Here is a 19,172-nt window from a genome sequence, read left to right as displayed (position 1 = left end):
TCCTAAAGGTTCCCCTTGACAATTTTTGTCCAGTCGTGTTCGACTCTAGGGGGCGGTGCTCATCACCGTTTCCAAGCCATAGAGCCAGCATTTTGTCCGAAGATAATCTTCCGTGGTCACATGGCCAGTGCGACTTAGACACGGGACGCTGTTACCTTCCCACCGAGGTGGTCCCTATTTATCTATTTGCATTTGCATGCTTTAGAACCACTAAGTTGGCAGGAGCTGGGACAAATGATGGGCACTCACTCCGTCACGTGGATTCGATCTTACGACTGCTGGTCTTCTGACCCTGCAGCACAAGCTTCTGCAGTTTAGCCCGCAGCACCACCAGTTCCTAGGTCTTGTTTGTTTGTTTTTTAATTATGTTTGCTTGCCCCCCTCCCTTTATGCAGGAAAATGCCCAGTTCTGCACAGCTCAATACCTTTCCCAAGGAATCTCTCTCAGGGAATTTGCCACTTTGCACAGAAATTATCTGAGAAGTTGTCTCTGCTCAGATTGGCTTCCAGATGAAAAAGATGACAAAACAGCCAAGAAATCCCATGTGGTTGTTTTAGCTTTTTTTTAAATGCAGAGAAATTTCAGTGTAAGATGAAAAGAGGGTCACCTGATTTTCTGACTGGGAGTGAGAGGCTTTGAGATTCACATCCATAATATAGATTATAAAAGACAGTGGAAGAATTCAGTATCTGCAGTTCCAAATGCTTTTCAAGCAGCTCTAATGCAAGCATATGAGAAATTCAAGACAAAACACGGCAGAGTTAAAGCTGTTGGAGGTTGTCATAAAAGCTCATTAAAAAGCCTGCATTTGTGTTCAAGCTCTTCTTCGTTTCCAGGAGAGCTACAGGTTTTCTGTACACCTTTGTGCTGTGTCATTTTAAAAGGAACATACCTATTTAATCCAGATTACCTGTCCATCAAAGTAGTGGGTTAATTCTTCAATATGTACATGCAAATCTGTCTGTAAGGACTTGCTAGTGACTCTCAGCATGTAGAGTCTCTTTATTTTATAATTGGATGCCTGAAGTAAGCATGCTTATAAAAACTGACAAACCTAATAGATCTGAAGCAGGCTGCTGAAGTTTCATTACTTTAGTAATCTGAACCTCTGACCTTCTATATAGAGGTAATGCAATCTGGCTTCATTTTCATTCTTACTGCAGAAATTTCCTAGATATCTGTTTATGAATGCAAAGGTTAAACATCAAGTGAGGGTCATTAGAGCAAACCCTCGTTCATTCTTTCTTTGCTGAAATGCATTACACACAGCAAACTAAGCAATTTACTTTCTTCCAAATGTTTTTATTTTGGCACAAGCATATAAATTCTCCCTCCCTGTCAACCCATGATGATTCAAAAGTGACTTTCTTTTGAGCTTCTGTGCTGTAGTGAATTGCAAAAGTTTGGGAAATATAAATTCTGCTAATTTCACTACAGAAAGGGATAAAATGGAAAGAGACATGCTGTTTAGATTACATATGTGGCCATTTGTGCCTACAATTGACTTGAAATTCTGATCAACCTGCAAATATACAACTTCTGTATCATATGATCTCTATGTACAATCATGGGACCTACATTAGAGATGGGGGTATTCGTATATGAGTACCCCCACACAGGTGGATATAACAAGGGTCCAGCCCCTTCCAATGGCTCCGGAGATCGCGTTCGGCAAGCCACTCTTTGACCTAGCAGAGAGGCTTGTCACCCCGCCTCCTGCCAGGACTGCTGAACCAATCACGATCTCCAGAGTCATTAGAACGCTCTGCGGAGGTTGTGACAGCAGCGGCACGGTGAGTGGATCGTCTGGCTCCATGAGGCTGGACCATCATTATGTCCACCTCTGTGGGGGTATTTGTATACGAATACAAATACCCCCATTTCTAACCTACATTTCTCAGTTCTCTAATGTCACAGAGAAAGCCTGCTTAGGTGCACACTGTGTGTTCATAGGCTGTATTCATATCTTGGAGGGATAAGGAGAGTATCACCTTACTCCTGCTGTTCATGCTATGATATATTTCATCCAAACAGGACTAGGATTGGCCCTGTAATCTATGGTCCACAAAGTTTCACTTGCTGTGATGTTTTTTCCGACGAATGTAGTTGATTTGTTAATTATTCGTCAATCCGTATTTGTGGGTTCCAGAGACCCTCCACAGATGTGAAGGGATGAATATTTACCCATTTTATACGTCCTTCATATTAAAGAAACCCAAAACCATTCCGCCTACCGACTGCCAATCAACTGATTGGCGGCAGAAAGGCAGCCACCACCCACACAGCCACCCAGTAAAACAGCCTACCCCACCCCATTCCTTTCCGTACGTTAGGCTCCTTAGTTCATTCCCTACACACCGTGGCTGTGAAGGCCTGATGGAGACCTTGGCAGCAGCTATTTAGGTAAGGGGGTGTCGGTGGGAGTGGGATGAGGGCTAAGGTAGGGAAAGGAAGGGGGTGTAGGGGGTGGCTGGCTGTGTGTGAGGGGGTGCCTGCCTATCAGCGTCTGATCAGCTGATCAGCGGCCGGTAGGCAGAATGAGTTTCTGTGCTGTGTGGTAAACTCTCCTGAGGGGACTCAATTTGTGGGTGAATAATTCAGACATCCAATATCCAATCTTCACCAAAGTTGGCAGGTATGTTGGAGAAAGACATAGGAAGCTCTGTTGTAATTCTGGCATCTCTAAGTAGCTGGGGGGAGCTTTCCTGGGGGGTCCTCTTTGTGACTATTTAACTCAGGGGTCCAATATTCACCAAACTTTCAGGAGTTGTAGAAATACGTCTGAGGAAGCTTCTTCAGCAGGGGTTTGTTCCAGTTCCTTTCAACAGACCTAAAGTGTGGGGCCTGGAGCAAGGAGAGTTGATATGTCCACACCAAGGGCAATGATGCCAATCTTTCACCCACGTCTCCTCCCTGGTCATGGAATGCTGGCTTTGGTGTGTCTGCGGTTCCTGTCTCCACCAGCATTTCAACCCAAGACTAGGTTGCCTGGTGTGCCATTGTTGCTCGTTCTTTTATTGCTCTTCCAAGTAAGAAGGACGAGGGGGACGCTTGGGATTGTTGTGTCTTTCCACCTGACGTTTAGGCATTTTAAATTGGACTAGCACCCTTGTCCAGGGATTATCTCTGTATATGGGCATCTCCAGTTCTTCTGGGGAATCTTCTTCCATGTGGAAGCCTATAACCAGATTCTCTTAGATGTCCCTCAAGGAAGCCTCCTCCTCCTCCTCCAACTCCTTCTCAATTACTACATCTGGGAGCACCCACTTCTCCCCCTTCTTGTTTCCTTTTCCAGCTGGGGCCTCTTCCTACAGCGCCTCCCTTATATTGCCTAGTTCCCAAGGGCCCCCTTCCCCCTTTAGGGGTCACTTATCTGTGTTCAGACATCTGGAACATGACAGGTCCTGGGTGAGGTGAGACAGTCCACGGTCGGGGGCACTTGTGTCACTGGCACCATCCTCACCCCCCTCAAATAAGAATTTCTATTATTTTTGGCAATAGTTGAAGCTTCCTTTTTAATGGAGCATTAATATGAAATCTTGCTCTGTTCCAGCTCATTGGAACAACATGTTTACGACAATCGCTCCTGTGAGATGGTAAATGTATCTTCAATGCTTGCACCCAGTATGCAAGGTAGTTCCCACTGTGACGTGGGATCACACATGTAGTATGGATGATCTAATCACTGTGCTAATATGTTTAGCACTGACAATACCAAACATGACTTAGGTACTTGTTAGTTATGTATGTTCTGAGATAAAGGTACACTATGGCATGTACAGTATTTTGTTTTTCCATTGCACTATCCCTAGAAATAAGGCTAAATGATCACATAATGTTTTCCCCAGTGACATTATCTATTTATTGCATGTATACCATATACCATTAATTTTTTTTCGATAAACGAGAGTCAAGATTTTATTCTGGCCCTATTCAGAAAGTGCAGAGTAGGAAACAGGGGTAGTCTTTACCATTTAAGACTAAGGATTTTTTAAAAATATCAGAAATAATATAAGAAAATCTACTGGATTATTTTATGCTATTATACACTTCCTTTGAAGTTCAAGGGGGGAAAGTCAGCATGTAAATTAAATAAACAAACAAACACAAATAGAGTATACACATATTTCGTGAAATAACTTCAATATGATCCATTTAATTAAGCTGGAGTCATATTTCTGTGATCATCACCTGAATTCCAGAATCTTCATGAACATTATTGTTTCTCCTTTCATTTCCATTGTATTTCATTTCTTAATATTTCAGGGTTTTTTTTCCCTTTCAATTATTTTTGTAGCCCTACAGGATTTACAAGGAACTGTTGAATATTACCTTCTGTCTTGGAATGACACTTTCCATGACAAATCCAGGAAGATCCCTGCCGGTGAAAACCATGCAGTCATCGGCGAACTGCATCCTAACACGGAGTATCGAATTTTGCTTCATGTTTTCAATGGGGTTCACAGTGTCGCAAGTGAGGCAGTGGAAGTGACTACATCAGACGGAGGTAGGTTTAGTACTGAATGCAGCCTGGCTTAAAAATCTGCGAATGAAGTTGATTGATTTTTGTTAGGGTTGAGATCAGTCATCCTTCCATTATGAAATTTCCGGTATAAAAGAGAAAAGGGACTAAAACGCTAAAATGCTTAAGTGCTGGTTGTCATCAAGTGGCCGATCAATAAAAGGTCCCATTGAGACAGCAGCATAAAGCTCTAATAGCGGATATTAACCCACTTTGTTCTCATCCTGCCCTGTTTACCACTACCCACATACTCAGTTTGGAGCTGAGTTCATGTCAACAAATGGGGGGATTTAAAAAAAAACAATTAATGTTGTTTTGGTGTGTGTGTGTGTTTTTATAAGATTTGCTTTGTGAAGCAGCTTGCTTTTGACATGACAGTCAGCTGCTGGACCATTCCTGAGTCACCCAAAATGGAGGGCATAAATCTGGGAGAAATTCCCTCTGACTCCTTGCCAGACTGGTTAGCAAAGGAGGTGGAGGGGGTGGAATCCAGGAGGGAGGGGAACTAGGCAGGGAGGGATGGAAGAAAGAGAGCAACTTGTGAATCTGAAATGTGTTTGGAATGGCCTTTCTAATCTTTTTGGCTTTATAAAGTCTCATTATAAACATTATAATATCATTACCTCAGAAGCAAGTGTTCCAGGTCATTAGCAAAGCACTTTAAGTGGGGATTGCATTTCCTTGGCAATGCCAGAGGTCAGCCCCCTTTTGTTTATAAAAGAAAGCTCCTTGCCAGCACAATTTTTCAACTGGTTAGGATGAACATACCAGACAAAAATAGGTCCCCTTGCATAGCTATTTCTGACATGCTTAAATAATTTGTGTAATTTAATGCTAAGGAAGATTTCTTTTAATTTTTTTTTAAAAAAAATAAATGTAAGGCTTCATCATTATCTGTGGTAATCAACATTCAGGGCCATTTACATAATAACAGTAATGTGCATTGCTTCACATTGCTCAAGTTACAGGGCTGCTAAGAGCTGTGGAGGTGACACATTTCACCACAGAGTGCATTTTAGGTTTTGAATTTGATGCAAAATTGCCATGAGGTGCAGGCTGGCACGGGTGGGAAGGGTGAAGTATGAGGCCATACCAAATAATTGTGGATGGGGCCACATGGTTAGGGGGAATAATTTATCACTGTATCCCACTGGTCACATTTTGACTAAAGATGCAAGTGATGCTGATGGTATAAAGCGCTTTACCATCGTCTCCCACTGTTTCTAACTGAGATTATAATAAGCCAATTTAAAGACAAAATGCAGACAGTGATAACTTCATCAGAGGCAAATAGATAAGCAGCAGACTCTTTGCGAAACTCACATTCTAATCTTCATTTGGTTAAACAAGTGCTTTTACAGAGACAGCTGGAGTTTATTCAGTTTCTTCCTTTGTTTCTAGAGCCGGAGGGCATGTTCCCTCCAGAGGTTCTCATCATCAACAGTACAGCTGTACGTGTCATCTGGACATCGCCTTCAAACCCAAATGGTGTTGTCACAGAGTATTCTGTCTATGTAAATAATAAGCGATACGAGACTGGAATGAAGACACCCGGGTCCTTTCTTTTAGCAGATTTGTCGCCATACACTATTTATGATATAAAGGTTAGAGAACAAGCTTTCTTCTTCTTCAACCCATTATGTACCTCTGAACATGGGGATATATCACATCACTATATACGTGGATCTATAGAGGTTAGCACACATCTAGGGATATGCAGCTTTGCTTATTTCGTTCTAACAGAGAAAAATACAAAAATTTAGGAGTTTTCTCCCCTGTGATTATGAAACTTTTTCTGTGTTTTTCACATTTCATCATTTTATTTCAAAAAAGTTATTTGGATATTTTTTTAAAGAGAAAACATTTATCTGATGTAAAAACCTTACCTTTGCAACAACAACAAAAACCAACCCTAACAACCTTGTCTTTTATTTATTATGCAAAATGGAAGGGTTTTATACAAAACACAAGGTTCTCTTTTGTTAATGGCAGTGCTGATTGTAAAAGTACTAGTAAAAATGCTGATTGTAAAAGTTGTGGACCTTATTTTTGATGAGGTGTTTCAATGTGTTGAGATAATCCTTTTCATTAAGGGGAAGAAGATGTTGCAACGACACTTTACAACAATCTGCATACATCACTTTGTATGTGTCTGTCTGTATGCATACATGTGTCAGTGCATGCACACGAATAATATACACATGAGCATTCCTTGAAATGATTTTTCAGAACAATGTGCAGATATATCTGCAAATTCTGATCCAAATTGATCTAATCTGCATTATCCTGATTGATGTTTTGCTTGGAACAAAATATCCTTTGGATTTAATGTTTCCTCAATTTTTGTGATGCAGATCTTGTCTCTAAATAGTACTAGCATATGTTTAAAATGTGTATTTTATGAATACATTCATTTATATATGTGTATTTTCTGAGAATATCTGTTGGAAGATATATGTTTAAGACAAACGTTTGTGCAGGTTAAAAGATGTCATCACACCCAAATAAATGAATATATGCAAAATTGGTATGGACCAGAAATAGACTGATTTGTCCTTTCCAAAAAATTTCAGAGATTCTGTATAGACACAGATGCAACCATACTGATATCTTGAAATATTGTGTATATACATGCAATGGATCCACAAGCAGTATTTATTTCTGAGCCTATGAATGATTTTATACATATATGCACGATGTATTCAATGCATTTTTCTCTTTTAAGGACATCAAAACTACATTCCCTCTGAGTCTGTGGTATTGAACTTACAATACATATTACAAAGAAACAAATACCCTACTCCTACTCATTAAAACAAAATTGCAATTGTTTTAGAAACATCAGGCATGCATAATACATCAACCGAGAGAAATAATGATACTGCATTTGTTAGCCTTTTATCATCTCCCTCTTTCCCTTCTCTTTGTGAAACAGGCTGATCTCAGCCAAGAGAATCCTAGTCTTTTAAAAATACTATTAATATTTAAAACCTTTCTTTTCCCTTACCTTCACCCCCCCCATATTTCCTTCCCTTTAGGCTTCCCCAAAATCGTTTTGTGTTAGCTTATGATTAAGGAAAAAGCTATAAATAGTTTCACCATAACTCTTTCTTTCTTTCTTTCTTTCTTTCTTTCTTTCTTTCTTTCTTTCTTTCTTTCTTTCTTTCTTTCTTTCTTTCTTTCTTTCTTTCGTCCGTCTGTCCATCTGTCCTTCCTTCCTTCCTTCCTTCCTTCCTTCCTTCCTTCCTTCCTTCCTTCCTTCCTTCCTTCCTTCCTTTGAAGGGTATGAAGGTTTAATTGCAAATTTCCCATTTTGTTTGTCTCACTCAGACTTGCTTACTTTGAATTATAAATGGGGAGATTGTGACAGTAATCACGTATACTTTGTCCTAAAATTTGCATCCAGTTGCAACGTGCCATAAATAAACGTCACCTGGAGGCACGCCATAACTGATTTCGGTGTTCCAGCCCCTGAGCAGCAGCAACCCCCAGTCTCGATGAATACACGTATGACTTTCTAGTTTCTATCTGGACACACATTTGTCTTTCCTCAACAGTAATGCAAATTCAAATGCTTTCTTACTTTGGGGCTCCATATTCATTTACCATAGGCAGGGTATGTGTCCTGCAAGATTAATCCGTTTGGTCTTCAGTTTCTCCTTTATTAATAGTAGTAGTAGCAACATTTTTGGAAATGAGGTAAAATGGTAAGATTTGTTTCTCTTAATTTCTTAGCATTCATACTACATTCTTTCTTGAATCATCAGCTTCCTAAAACTATACCTTTGTGTCCATGTTCCTTTTTTTTCATCCTGTGTAGACATTTGTCAACTTGTACACTAGTGTATTGAATGGCCTCTTTGTTGCAAATGCAAAGGTGACATTGTTAGTCTTCCTTGAGATCTATTTAAAGTACTCCTAAGAAACAACAGAGTCATGTTTTGTCTTTCATTTTCAGGCTTCATCAAACATTAATGTGTCACTGTGAAAGCTAATTGCCACCCCATCCGGAATAATGATGTGAGACAAAGAGTTGGGTTAAACCAGGGCCACGCTTTATTGAACTACAGTATAACAAAGAAGAGGGGGGGGCTGTAGTGCAGAAAGGAATAACTGTGTCTCACTGGACCCTGTGCCAATATGGGTGATTCCTCTGCCCTGAGCCTGCACTGTCCCCTAGAGAGCGCAACCCTGGCTGGCTTGGCATTGACCTCACCCGGGCCTCAAGCCCCATACATTTGGTGGCCCTTGGTCCGTGTGAGGCCCCAGCGCATCCTCCCCCCCCCCCGCTCGCTGTAGTCTCACGTTCCGCAGGGCTGGGAGGTTGGGTGAGCTATAACCTTACTGTGCTCTTACTAGGACTCACTGATCCAACTTCCTTCTGCACTACCTGCCAGCATCACTGAACTTGCCAACAACACCCATAAACGGCCTCACCTTGATCAGTGTGGGATAGGCGAAAAATCCCCGTGACTAACAGCCAATCAAGTATTGGGTCAAAAATTCCTATCCAATCCCAAATGGCCACCAGTAAACTCACATTGAAAACAAGGCGGGAGTTTGGGCTGAGAGCCTCGAAAGAGGCCAAACCGGGGGCAGGGCTTTCCTTAAAAACAAACTCCATCCTGCCCCCACCCTCCCAGAGCGCTTGCACTGCCCAGCTATCTCGCGCTACTCTGGAGGGTGCGGCAAAGAGCTTCGTGCGGCGAAGAGATCTCACTGGTGGGGCAACGATTATTCCTATTTTTAAAATTAAAAACAAAAACAAAGGAATTTGGGAGATACAGAAAAAAACTGAAGCTACCTCAAACCGTATGTCTATTCATTTGGAAGAAGCTTCCTAATGGCTATTGTTTATTGCATGCTCAAAATACATGCCTGCTCACTTTGATGGACACAAAAAAATGTTTCAGGCCTACTGAAGAGCAAAAGTGGTTGTCTGATTATACAATGGTTGAAAATGTCCAGTTCAGTCCTCATGTCAGGTAGTGCCCTCAGGAGATCCCTTTCCAGCCTGTCAGCTTCATGTTGAAAATCTCTTCTACTGGAGGTGTGTATCTTGTAGGATTCTCAGATAAAAGATGTTCCTTCCTTCATCCTTCGCTTGCTACCATGAGGTTTTATTAAACCTCAAGGGTAGGCCTTTTAAAGTCTAATTGAAGTGTATGCTGCCTTTTAAGGGGAAATACTCCTGAGAAAGGAAGGAGTGATATGTCCCTTCCCAATCCTACATCCTCCCTCAGGAATATATCTCTGACAGCGAAACTGGACTATTTAAAAGCCTTCTTTTTCACAATTGTAAGCTTTTTAGAAGGCTCATTGCACTGTGAGAAGGAAACACTTTCTTTTTGGCACCTAACTTCCAGAGTGGCTGGGAATTGTGGACATTGTTGTCAAAAGGGTAGACTTTCCAAATGGGTATAAGAGTATGTGAGAGTGTGAATGGCGTTATCTAGACAAACATATTGGTTCCACATGTAATCACCAGTGGATGTGCCTGGCTTGACACCTCTGTGGCCGTTAAATTGGGAAATGTTCTCCACCCATGGATTATAGGAGTATTCCCTTCATAGAACGGAATGGAACTCCCTCCCCCATACATAAGGGAGGAAGAGGACATATTTTGATTTTGTAGCAAAAATTGTACAGTGCCTTATGGGACCTTTAAGACCAACATGTTTTATTGGGTATAAGCTTTCATGGACTACAACTACCATCTTCAGATGTCTGGTATACAGTCTCAGCTGGCAGATATATGTACACACACTGGGTAAGGAGGAACAAAAGGGAAAGGAAATGCAAGAAGTATCAGCAATTCGTCATCTGAAATGATCACAACAAGTCACAAGGATATTCCAGTGTAGGTCAGCAGATTATACAAGTATGAAGGAGCAACCTCTCAGCAATGCTGGGGGAATAAAAATGCAATCATTCCAGGCAAAACAGGAGATAGAAATGCAAATATTGCTTATAAGTCACAAACAAACCTGAGATGGTTAGCATGTAATCAGATGAAATGCCTTTGTCACAATTCACACTATTGGTATTATTGCTGAAATTCTAGATGAATTCAGCAGTTTGCTGTCGAATGGAGTTTTTAGACTTGATAGTTTGACCCTTGATGAGAGACCCGTGATTCTACCCAAAGGATGAGAGAGCTTAATGTCTATACTGTTGGCATTACATTTGTGTAGTTTTGATGTGTCCTGAGTCTATCTGGTAGAAAACTGTTCTTGGTTATCAAACCAGCCCTGTTGATGCTCCTCCTCTTCAACTTACTTAAATCCTTGAGCTGGGTGTCTGTCTAATGGGTCTGAGAAGATCTGGTTCTTTGGTAGAGGTTGGCTGTAAACATTCAATTTTAGGGTGTGTACTCAATGGAAGGTGGAGGCATCTAAATGTATGTTGTTGTTGTTTAGTCATTTAGTCATGTCCGACTCTTCGTGACCCCATGAACCAGAGCATGCCAGGCCCTCCTGTCTTCCACTGCCTCCCAGAGTTGGGTCAAATTCATGTTGGTAGCTTTGATGACGCTGTCCATCCATCTCATCCTCTGTCGTCCCCTTCTCCTCTTGCCTTCACACTTTCCTAACATCAGGGTCTTTTTCAGGGAGTCTTCTCTTCTCATGAGACGGCCAAAGTATTGGAGCCACAGCTTCAGGATCTGTCCTTCCAGTGAGCACTCAGGGTTGATTTCTTTTAGAATGGATAGGTTTGTTCTCCTTGCAGTCCAGGGAACTGCAAATCTATGTTACTATCTATCTATCTATTTGAGGAATAAGCAGTGATTATTTTTCCATTATAGTGTTGTGCAGTGGTATGCACAAATATATTCAGGAAACATGATAAAAATATTAGGAAAAGCAACAAATGCCAGAATCCTATTAGCTGCTGATATTGCTGCTGCTCCTCTTCCTCCTTTGTGTCAGAAACAATCCAATGGTGCTTCTGGAGTGGAAGCATCAGCTGGCAGGGTGCTGTCCTTGCCCAGAGGATGCTGAATTGTGTTCACAGTCCTCACATTCTTCAAGAAGGATCCATCCGGGTCTCCCTCCTATTAGCCAATATTTTTTCATAAGAACAACACATAAGCACCCACCTCCTAATACAGGGTGAGATTTTTATCTAGCTGGAAAAATGGGCATAGAAATTAGGTATATGTCTGATTGAATAAGGGATAGCCTTCTGGAGGATTAAAGCTGGCTATACAATTGCTGCATATACATAATATTTTTCTCATCTGAATTTTGGCCAAAGAATCCTCTGGGGTCTTAAAGACTATCAAATTTTAATCTTTAAAATGTTTCAGAACTTTTTATTGTTTTTGCAACTCTAAATTAACGGAGCTCTCACTTTCAAACTTTAGATGTTGTTGGGCAATTTCCTCCATGTTTGCCCGTATGCTTCTTAAAGTCCTTTAATTTTTGAGTAACATGGCTGAATAATCCATAGTCTTCCCTAATGAAGTAGACCTGTGAAATAATGGCTGAAGCCCAGCTGCACAACTTATGCCATGTAAGGCTGATGACATCATCAGCTGCAACAGTTTTTTGTTCCAAGAATAATCATTACTATTATTAATGAAGCATGTGTGGGCTTATCTCATTTTATGCTCACAATAATCTTATGAGATAAACGAGAAAGGATCAGATTTTGTCCTGTATGATTTCCTAAATGTGCTGTGGAACAGGAGTATTTGCTTCTTCTGCTCAACTGGGGAATTTGTCCTGGTTCTGACACCTGTAAATTCCATTGCAAGGGTGTAAAATAGGAAGAAGAAGGACACATTAGAATTGAGAATCATTTGATTTTGCCTGTGACAACTTGCTTAAGGCCATGTAGTAAGCATCAGAAGTCTAAGTCAAAACAGTAGAAAATCTCAAACTTAATCATCACCATCATCATCCATGGCCATCACCCCCACTGAAAGTGAAGGGTTCTCAAGCGATCTTCTGTGTGAACCCATATTAGATATAAAACCAGTTGAGTTCAATGAAGTTCCTGAATACAGAGATTTAGTAAGATTCAAGTGAGGAATCATGGAAAATAATGCAAAATAAAATCTTTAGAAAGGTGAGAGGAGCACATACTTCCAAAGACTAGAGATGAGTTTCAGATTATATAAAGAGACAAGCATTAAGAACTCTGAATTCTTCTGCTTAGATTAAAATCCAAGGCAGAGCAGTTTTCTTGCACAAGTGTCATAAAAGTCCTCTCTCTGCTGGTAAAGACCATGGATTGCAAAATGCTTTGTAGCTGAGACCTCTCTTACAATTTGGAGATTAGGCATCCTTCAGTCTCGAGAGACTATGGTAGGATCAAGGAAACTTGGATCAAGGAAACAATCTCCTGCACCAACTGGAGTTTTATTTTTGTTGTTGTATTATCTTTTCAATGCATTTTACTGTGCATTTTTAATGCATTCAATTTTTATTTTTCAATGCATTCAATGCATTTTCCCCTCAAAGAGGAGTATCCTTTGGGGGCACTTTCTGTACCATTTTTTCTTGTTTCAGTGTAGCCGAAGTTGTCTATAGATTAGAGTTGGGCATGAATTAAAAATGAATTGCAAAATTCATCAAAATTGTTAATTCATCAATTCATATTCATTCAAATTGATGCCCCCTGACAAATATGAATCAATGAATTTTTAGCAAATTTCTGATTTGTTGATCTATTGGGCTATAAAATAGCCCCCAGGCACCTAGAGACATCAAAATTGCAGGGAAGCTTCCCCTAGCTGTCCTCTACAATCCCCCCAAGTGTAGTGAAGTTTGAGTTTTGGGCATCCAAGTTATACACCCACAAAGAGGGCCCACCAGGAACATTCCCCCCAGGCACCTAGAGACACCAGAATTGCAGAGAGCCTTCCTCTGACTCTCCTCTACAATCCCTCCAAGATTGGTGAAGATTTCAGTGTACAATTTGGATGTCTTCACCAAACCTGGAGGGGTTGAAGAGGAGAGTCAAAGAAAGTTTCTTTATGATTTTGGTGTCTTTAGTTTCCTGAGGGAATTTTTTGTTGATTCATCAGAATTTTCTTTTGTAAATTTGTTATTTGTGATTCGTTGACCTTGACAAATCACAATTCCAAATAGATCACAATTTTTCCAATTCATACCCATCTCTAGTAAAGATAATCTGATCTGTGGTCTACAAACCTGGACTTATGTGTTAATTTAGATTGTTAAACATATGTTTTCAAATGCTTGAAAGTATCTGTTTTTGTACTGTCCAAAACTTGCATTTTCTCTTCTTGCTAGGTTGAAGTCTGCACTGTATATGCCTGTGTGAGAAGTAATGGAACCCAAATTACAACTGTGGAAGATGAGCCCAAAGAGTTATCATCACCACGGATCCAAGTCCTTAGCTCAAGGTATTAGAATTTAAGAGCACATGGCTGGCACCTCGTATTACCGGTTATTATGGCATTTCTATGTTGCCTTCAACTTTTCCCAGCATTATTATCTTTTCCTGTGAGTCTGGTTTTCTAATAATATGTCTAGAGTACAATAGCTCCAATTTAATCATTTTAACTCTATTGATTTGACCCATCACCACTTATTTGTCTTTCTGCTGGTCGAAAGTACCTATGTATAAAGCTCCTTTCCAGCACCATATTTCTAGTGACCAAAATCCTGTTTCATAGTATAGTAGAGAAGATGCACTGATCTGGTGAGTCAGTTCTTCTGGAAATGCCAATGATTCAAATGGGCCTACTCTTAAGTAACATGCTTTGGTATACTAAATTAAGGCCCCTTTGAATAAATGGAACTTGCAGAGAAATTTACTCACTAAATTCTCATTGATTCCATGGGCCTACTCTAGTGCAGTTTCTGTGCTAAGCAAAATTGGCCATTAAATCATTTTTCCCTCTGTCACCTTTCTCCATTGTCCAGTTTTTACATTCATACATAATCATGATGAATGCCATAGTATGGATGATCTTAACCTTGGTCTACAGCAGCTCCTCCTCATGCTTGAAGATTTTACCAAAATTACAGCAGCAATAAAATGTTTAATCTCCTATATGTATGTTATTGTTGATTGGAGTCCAATATGCTTCTGCCAGACATTTAGCTTGTTTCTTGCCATTGTGAGAATTATCTGTTTTAAATAACTAAAAATCTGACAACTGACTTTTCAGAAATAGGCCAAGAGAATGGATTTATTCCTGTGGTATTTCAAAGAAGCCTCTTTGTACATTTTCTCTGAAATCTGTTATTTGTGTTCACAAACTCTAACTGCCAAGGTGAAATTAAGCTTGCTATTTTTTCTATAACACTAACAGACCTAGTCAAAACTTGTTTGAAGATAAGAACTCAATTCTAGAACCCATATTTCCCTCTGGCTTTCATTGATGTACGTCTTTGTTTGTAGTATAGTAAGCAGTTCTGAATGTCTCTGTTATTATACACAGTTTAAAAATGTCATGACACACAAATGCAAAGAGATCAGAAATAGTTTTCTGATTTTGTAATCTGCCCAGCTAGAAACAGACTTTCTCCACTGCCTTCCCTTACATGTCATATTATTATCAGCTGTTCTTATATCCCAAAAGAATACTAACTACTGATCGATTGCCCGGACATGTCTGGCTGTGGCCTACATGTGCCCCGGGTAGTTCATTTATTTGCCACGGTGGATTTGCTAGAGTGGAATTTAATCAATAGCTAATTCATTAATTCTGGTCCTCGAGTATGTAGGGACTGTGCAGTATAAAAATGGCTGGCTGACTTCAGCTTTGATTGAAATATGACAAACACTACAGCTGACAGCTTCACCAGGTGCTGGCCTGCATATGAATTTTTGTTATTTATCCTCCATCAAGGAGCAGGTTCAAGGGGAAACTAACAGATTGTCTAAACAAGAAGACATTTTAATACAGATCTGCCAATAGGGACAAGGTATGATTTCATGAAGATGACCACATGGGAGAATGACAATACAACACACACCTGACAACTTTTTTCAAAACAAGTAAAACTGTTGTAGCTCTTCCACTTATGAAGCTGAGTTTGTCTGTTTGTTTTCTCTCTGTGTGTGAGACTGTGCACATGTGCAGACGCAGATGTGTGTGTATGTGACTTTCATATAATATAGTACAGCTTAACATAACATAATTATTACAGAGTTGGTTTAAATTTTGTGTCATAATGCAGTCTTGTGTATTAACACTGTTCTACTTGTGTTCCAACATATTGTGTGCATTTTTGTCAACATGTGTCTGCAACTGGAAAATTAACTTAGTTTGGTTTTGGTGATTGGTCATTAGGATATGAATGACAGGCAACGTTTGAAAGTTGATTGATATGTGTATCTATTTAAAATATTTATAGCACACCTTTCTCCTTGAGGGGACCTAAGGTGGCTTAACATATTGAAACAAACAATATTGGGCCTTCTTGAACATGTCCCAACATGTTAATGGCCCCACCCACGTGGGTGGCCACACACTTGACTTGGTTTTTTCCACTAATGGGAGCGAGAGTGGTCCGATGGTGACTGACCTTGAGTCGGTACCCTTGTCATGGTCGGATCACCACCTAATAAAGTGTACCATTAAAATGGCTCTCCCCCCCCTGCAGGGCGCAGGGATCTATTGTTATGGTCCGCCCTCGAAGGCTACTGGATCCGGTTGGATTCCAGGATGCCATGAGAGGTGTTACGGCTGACCTGGCTGGCGCTCCTGTCGAGGCTCTGGTGGATGGCTGGTTTGCTGCCGCGACTAGGGCTGTTGACATGATCGCACCTAAACGCCCTCTCCGCTGCAGAGACCGACCAGCACCCTGGTTTAATCAGGACCTCCGGGCGAGGAAGCGGGTCAGGGGACGGCTAGAGCGCAAATGGAGAAAGGTCCCGACGGATTTCAATAGGATAGCTGTCAGGGTCGCTACTAACCTTTATCTTGCTAAGGTAAAGGCTGCTAGTAGATCACACCTCGCTAACCGGATAAGCGAGGCGTCCAACCAGCAGGCGGAGTTATTCCGTATAGTACGCGACCTCTCCGGAATTGGTCCGGGCGATGGGCCTCCCCCTAGTTTTTCGCCGGACCAATTTGCAGCATTTTTAAAATCAAAAGTGGAGGCCATCCGCCGGGACCTTTCTCCTTTTTTGAGCACAGTGAGTCGAGCTGAGATGTCCAGCGCTCCGTCTTGCCCGGTGATCCTGGACACCTTTCAGCCTGTTACGCCTGACACTGTCTCCAGGGCGCTTGATCGCTGTCGTGCCACCACCTCCTCTTTGGACCCTTGCCCGGCCTGGCTAATCAAAGCAGCCAGGCCGCTAACAACAGAGTGGGCCACGGCTATAATAAATGGGTCTCTCCTTGAGGGCAGATTTCCATCTGCCCTGAAGGACACACTCATTAGGCCCATTAGGAAGAAACCTAGTTTGGCGGCGGACGAAATTGGCAACTACAGGCCCGTCGCCAATGTTTCTTTCCTTAGCAAGGTAGTCGAGAGGGTGGTGGCCGACCAGCTTCAAGCGCTCCTGGATGAAACAGATGCCCTGGATCCATTCCAGTCGGGCTTCAGGCCGCGCCACGGCACAGAAACGGCTTTGGTCGCCCTGTGTGATGACCTATTGAGGGAGGCCGATAGGAGCAAAGTGTCCCTGTTGGTCCTCCTCGACATCTCAGCGGCCTTTGATACCATTGACCACGGTATCCTCCTGGGGAGGCTCTCCGAGTTGGGAATAGGTGGCCTGGCATTGTCCTGGCTCCGTTCCTTCTTGGAGGACCGCCCCCAGAGAGTTCAGCTTGGGGAGAGAGTCTCGGCCCCGTGGAGCCTCAATTGTGGGGTTCCACAGGGGTCGATTATCTCCCCAATGCTTTTAACATCTATATGAGGCCGCTGGGTGGGGTCATCAGGGGGTGTGGTGCTTCGTGTCACCAGTATGCGGACGACACGCAGCTCTACATCTCCTTTTTGCCAACTGCAGGAGAAGCCATCCTGTGCCTTCAGCGCTGCCTGGGGACTATACTGGAATGGATGCAGGAGAACGGGCTTAGGCTGAACCCGGACAAGACGGAAGTACTGAGGGTGGGCCCTCCCACAGTTGGGGATTTGGGAAACTCCCTCTCTTTTGGGGGGGTGACTCTCCCTGCAAAGGATGGTGTACGCAGCTTGGGGATCCATCTGGACCCGGTGCTCTCCATGGAGTCACAGGTGGCGTCGGTGGTCCGCACTGCCTTTTTTCACCTCAGGCGGATAGCCCAGCTGCGGCCCTACCTGGATGTGGGGGCGCTCACCATCTTAGTACACGCGCTCGTAATCTCAAGATTAGACCACTGTAATGCGCTCTACGTGGGGCTTCCTTTGAGGTTGCTGTGGAAATTACAGGTGGTGCAGAATGCGGCGGCCAGATTACTCAGTGGAGTGAAAAAATTCCAACATATTTCGCCCACTCTGGCCACATTGCATTGGCTGCCCATCAGGTTCCGCATCGACTTCAAAGTGTTAACGCTTACGTATAAAGCCCTAAACGGTTTAGGGCCTCGATACCTGGCGGAACGCCTACTCCCACCAAGTTCTACCCGGGTCACACGGGCGAGCCAGGAGGTGAGGCTGAGGAGCTTAACGCCGAGGGAGGCCCGAAAAGAGAAAACAAGAAATAGGGCCTTCTCGGCGGTGGCTCCTCGCCTTTGGAATAACTTACCTCCTGGCATTCGCGGAGCTCCCTCGCTGGGCACCTTTAAGAACCTATTAAAGACTTGGATGTTTCGGCAGGCCTTCTCTCCAGATTACTTTTGATTTTCTTCTCTCCTTTATTGTTTCCCTATTTTTAATTGTTGTTGTAATTATGCTGTTTTATGTTATTGTATTTTATCTCTGTTGTTGGCCGCCTAGAGTAGTCCACCACGACTAGATAGGCAGGATATAAATTAAATAAATAAATAAATAAATAAATAAATAAATAAATAAATAAATAAATAATAATAATAATAATAATAATAATAATAATAATAATAATAATAATAATAATAATAATAATAATAATAATAATAATAATAATCAATATATTATTACAAGATTTTTTAAAAATTAAACAGATAACAGATTAGGAACTAGTGTATAAAACTGCTTAAATTCTTTCTAAAAATGCATTTGAACAATATAATATAATAATATAATATTATAATATAATATAATATAATATAATATAATATAATATAATATAATATATGTTTTTATTGTTATTGTTATTAACAAAAACATATTTAAGTATGCAGACATATCAGTTTGGAAACAATGCATATATCACCTCTCAACTATAGGCATTTCCTATAGTTTGGAGTACAGGGACAACATTTATTAACTGTGCAGTTAGTTCAGTGTCTTGGGATGTCAGATGTCTATTCTGATGGACAGTTTTTCTTTTTTCATTGTTTAGCCATTGTGAGGGAGGCAAGTGGGTTGAGTGGCTATTGTTTGTTCCAGAAGACCTTGATTCCATTTTGAGTTTAACCAGAACTTGTTAGGAAACGAAGAGACTCCATTCAGTCACTCATGTATTTCAGTAATAGCTGCTCCTTTCTAGCTCATGTGAAGGAAGGAGCAAAAAGTAGCTCCAGATGTGATCAAACATACGAGCATATGGAAGATTTCCAGCTGCACAAAAAAGACTGACCTTCTTGTCAAATGGGTC

At 41.4% G+C, this 19,172-nt stretch overlaps 1 protein-coding gene across 1 annotated transcript in view; it reads left to right on the top strand.

The window, feature by feature from the left end:
• The window catches only part of USH2A (usherin), a 559,229-nt gene that overhangs the window by 364,772 nt on the left and 175,285 nt on the right, over window positions 1-19,172 (top strand). The window contains exons 43-45 of the mRNA XM_078392221.1: window positions 4,299-4,508; window positions 5,925-6,127; window positions 13,787-13,899. Of these exons, the coding sequence (XP_078248347.1) occupies window positions 4,299-4,508; window positions 5,925-6,127; window positions 13,787-13,899 (526 nt within the window). The remainder of the gene's footprint in view (window positions 1-4,298; window positions 4,509-5,924; window positions 6,128-13,786; window positions 13,900-19,172) is intronic.

This window comes from Pogona vitticeps, chromosome 1 (assembly GCF_051106095.1).
Source record: "Pogona vitticeps strain Pit_001003342236 chromosome 1, PviZW2.1, whole genome shotgun sequence".
NCBI lineage: Eukaryota > Metazoa > Chordata > Lepidosauria > Squamata > Agamidae > Pogona > Pogona vitticeps.
This window is presented reverse-complemented; position numbering and strand designations above follow the sequence as displayed.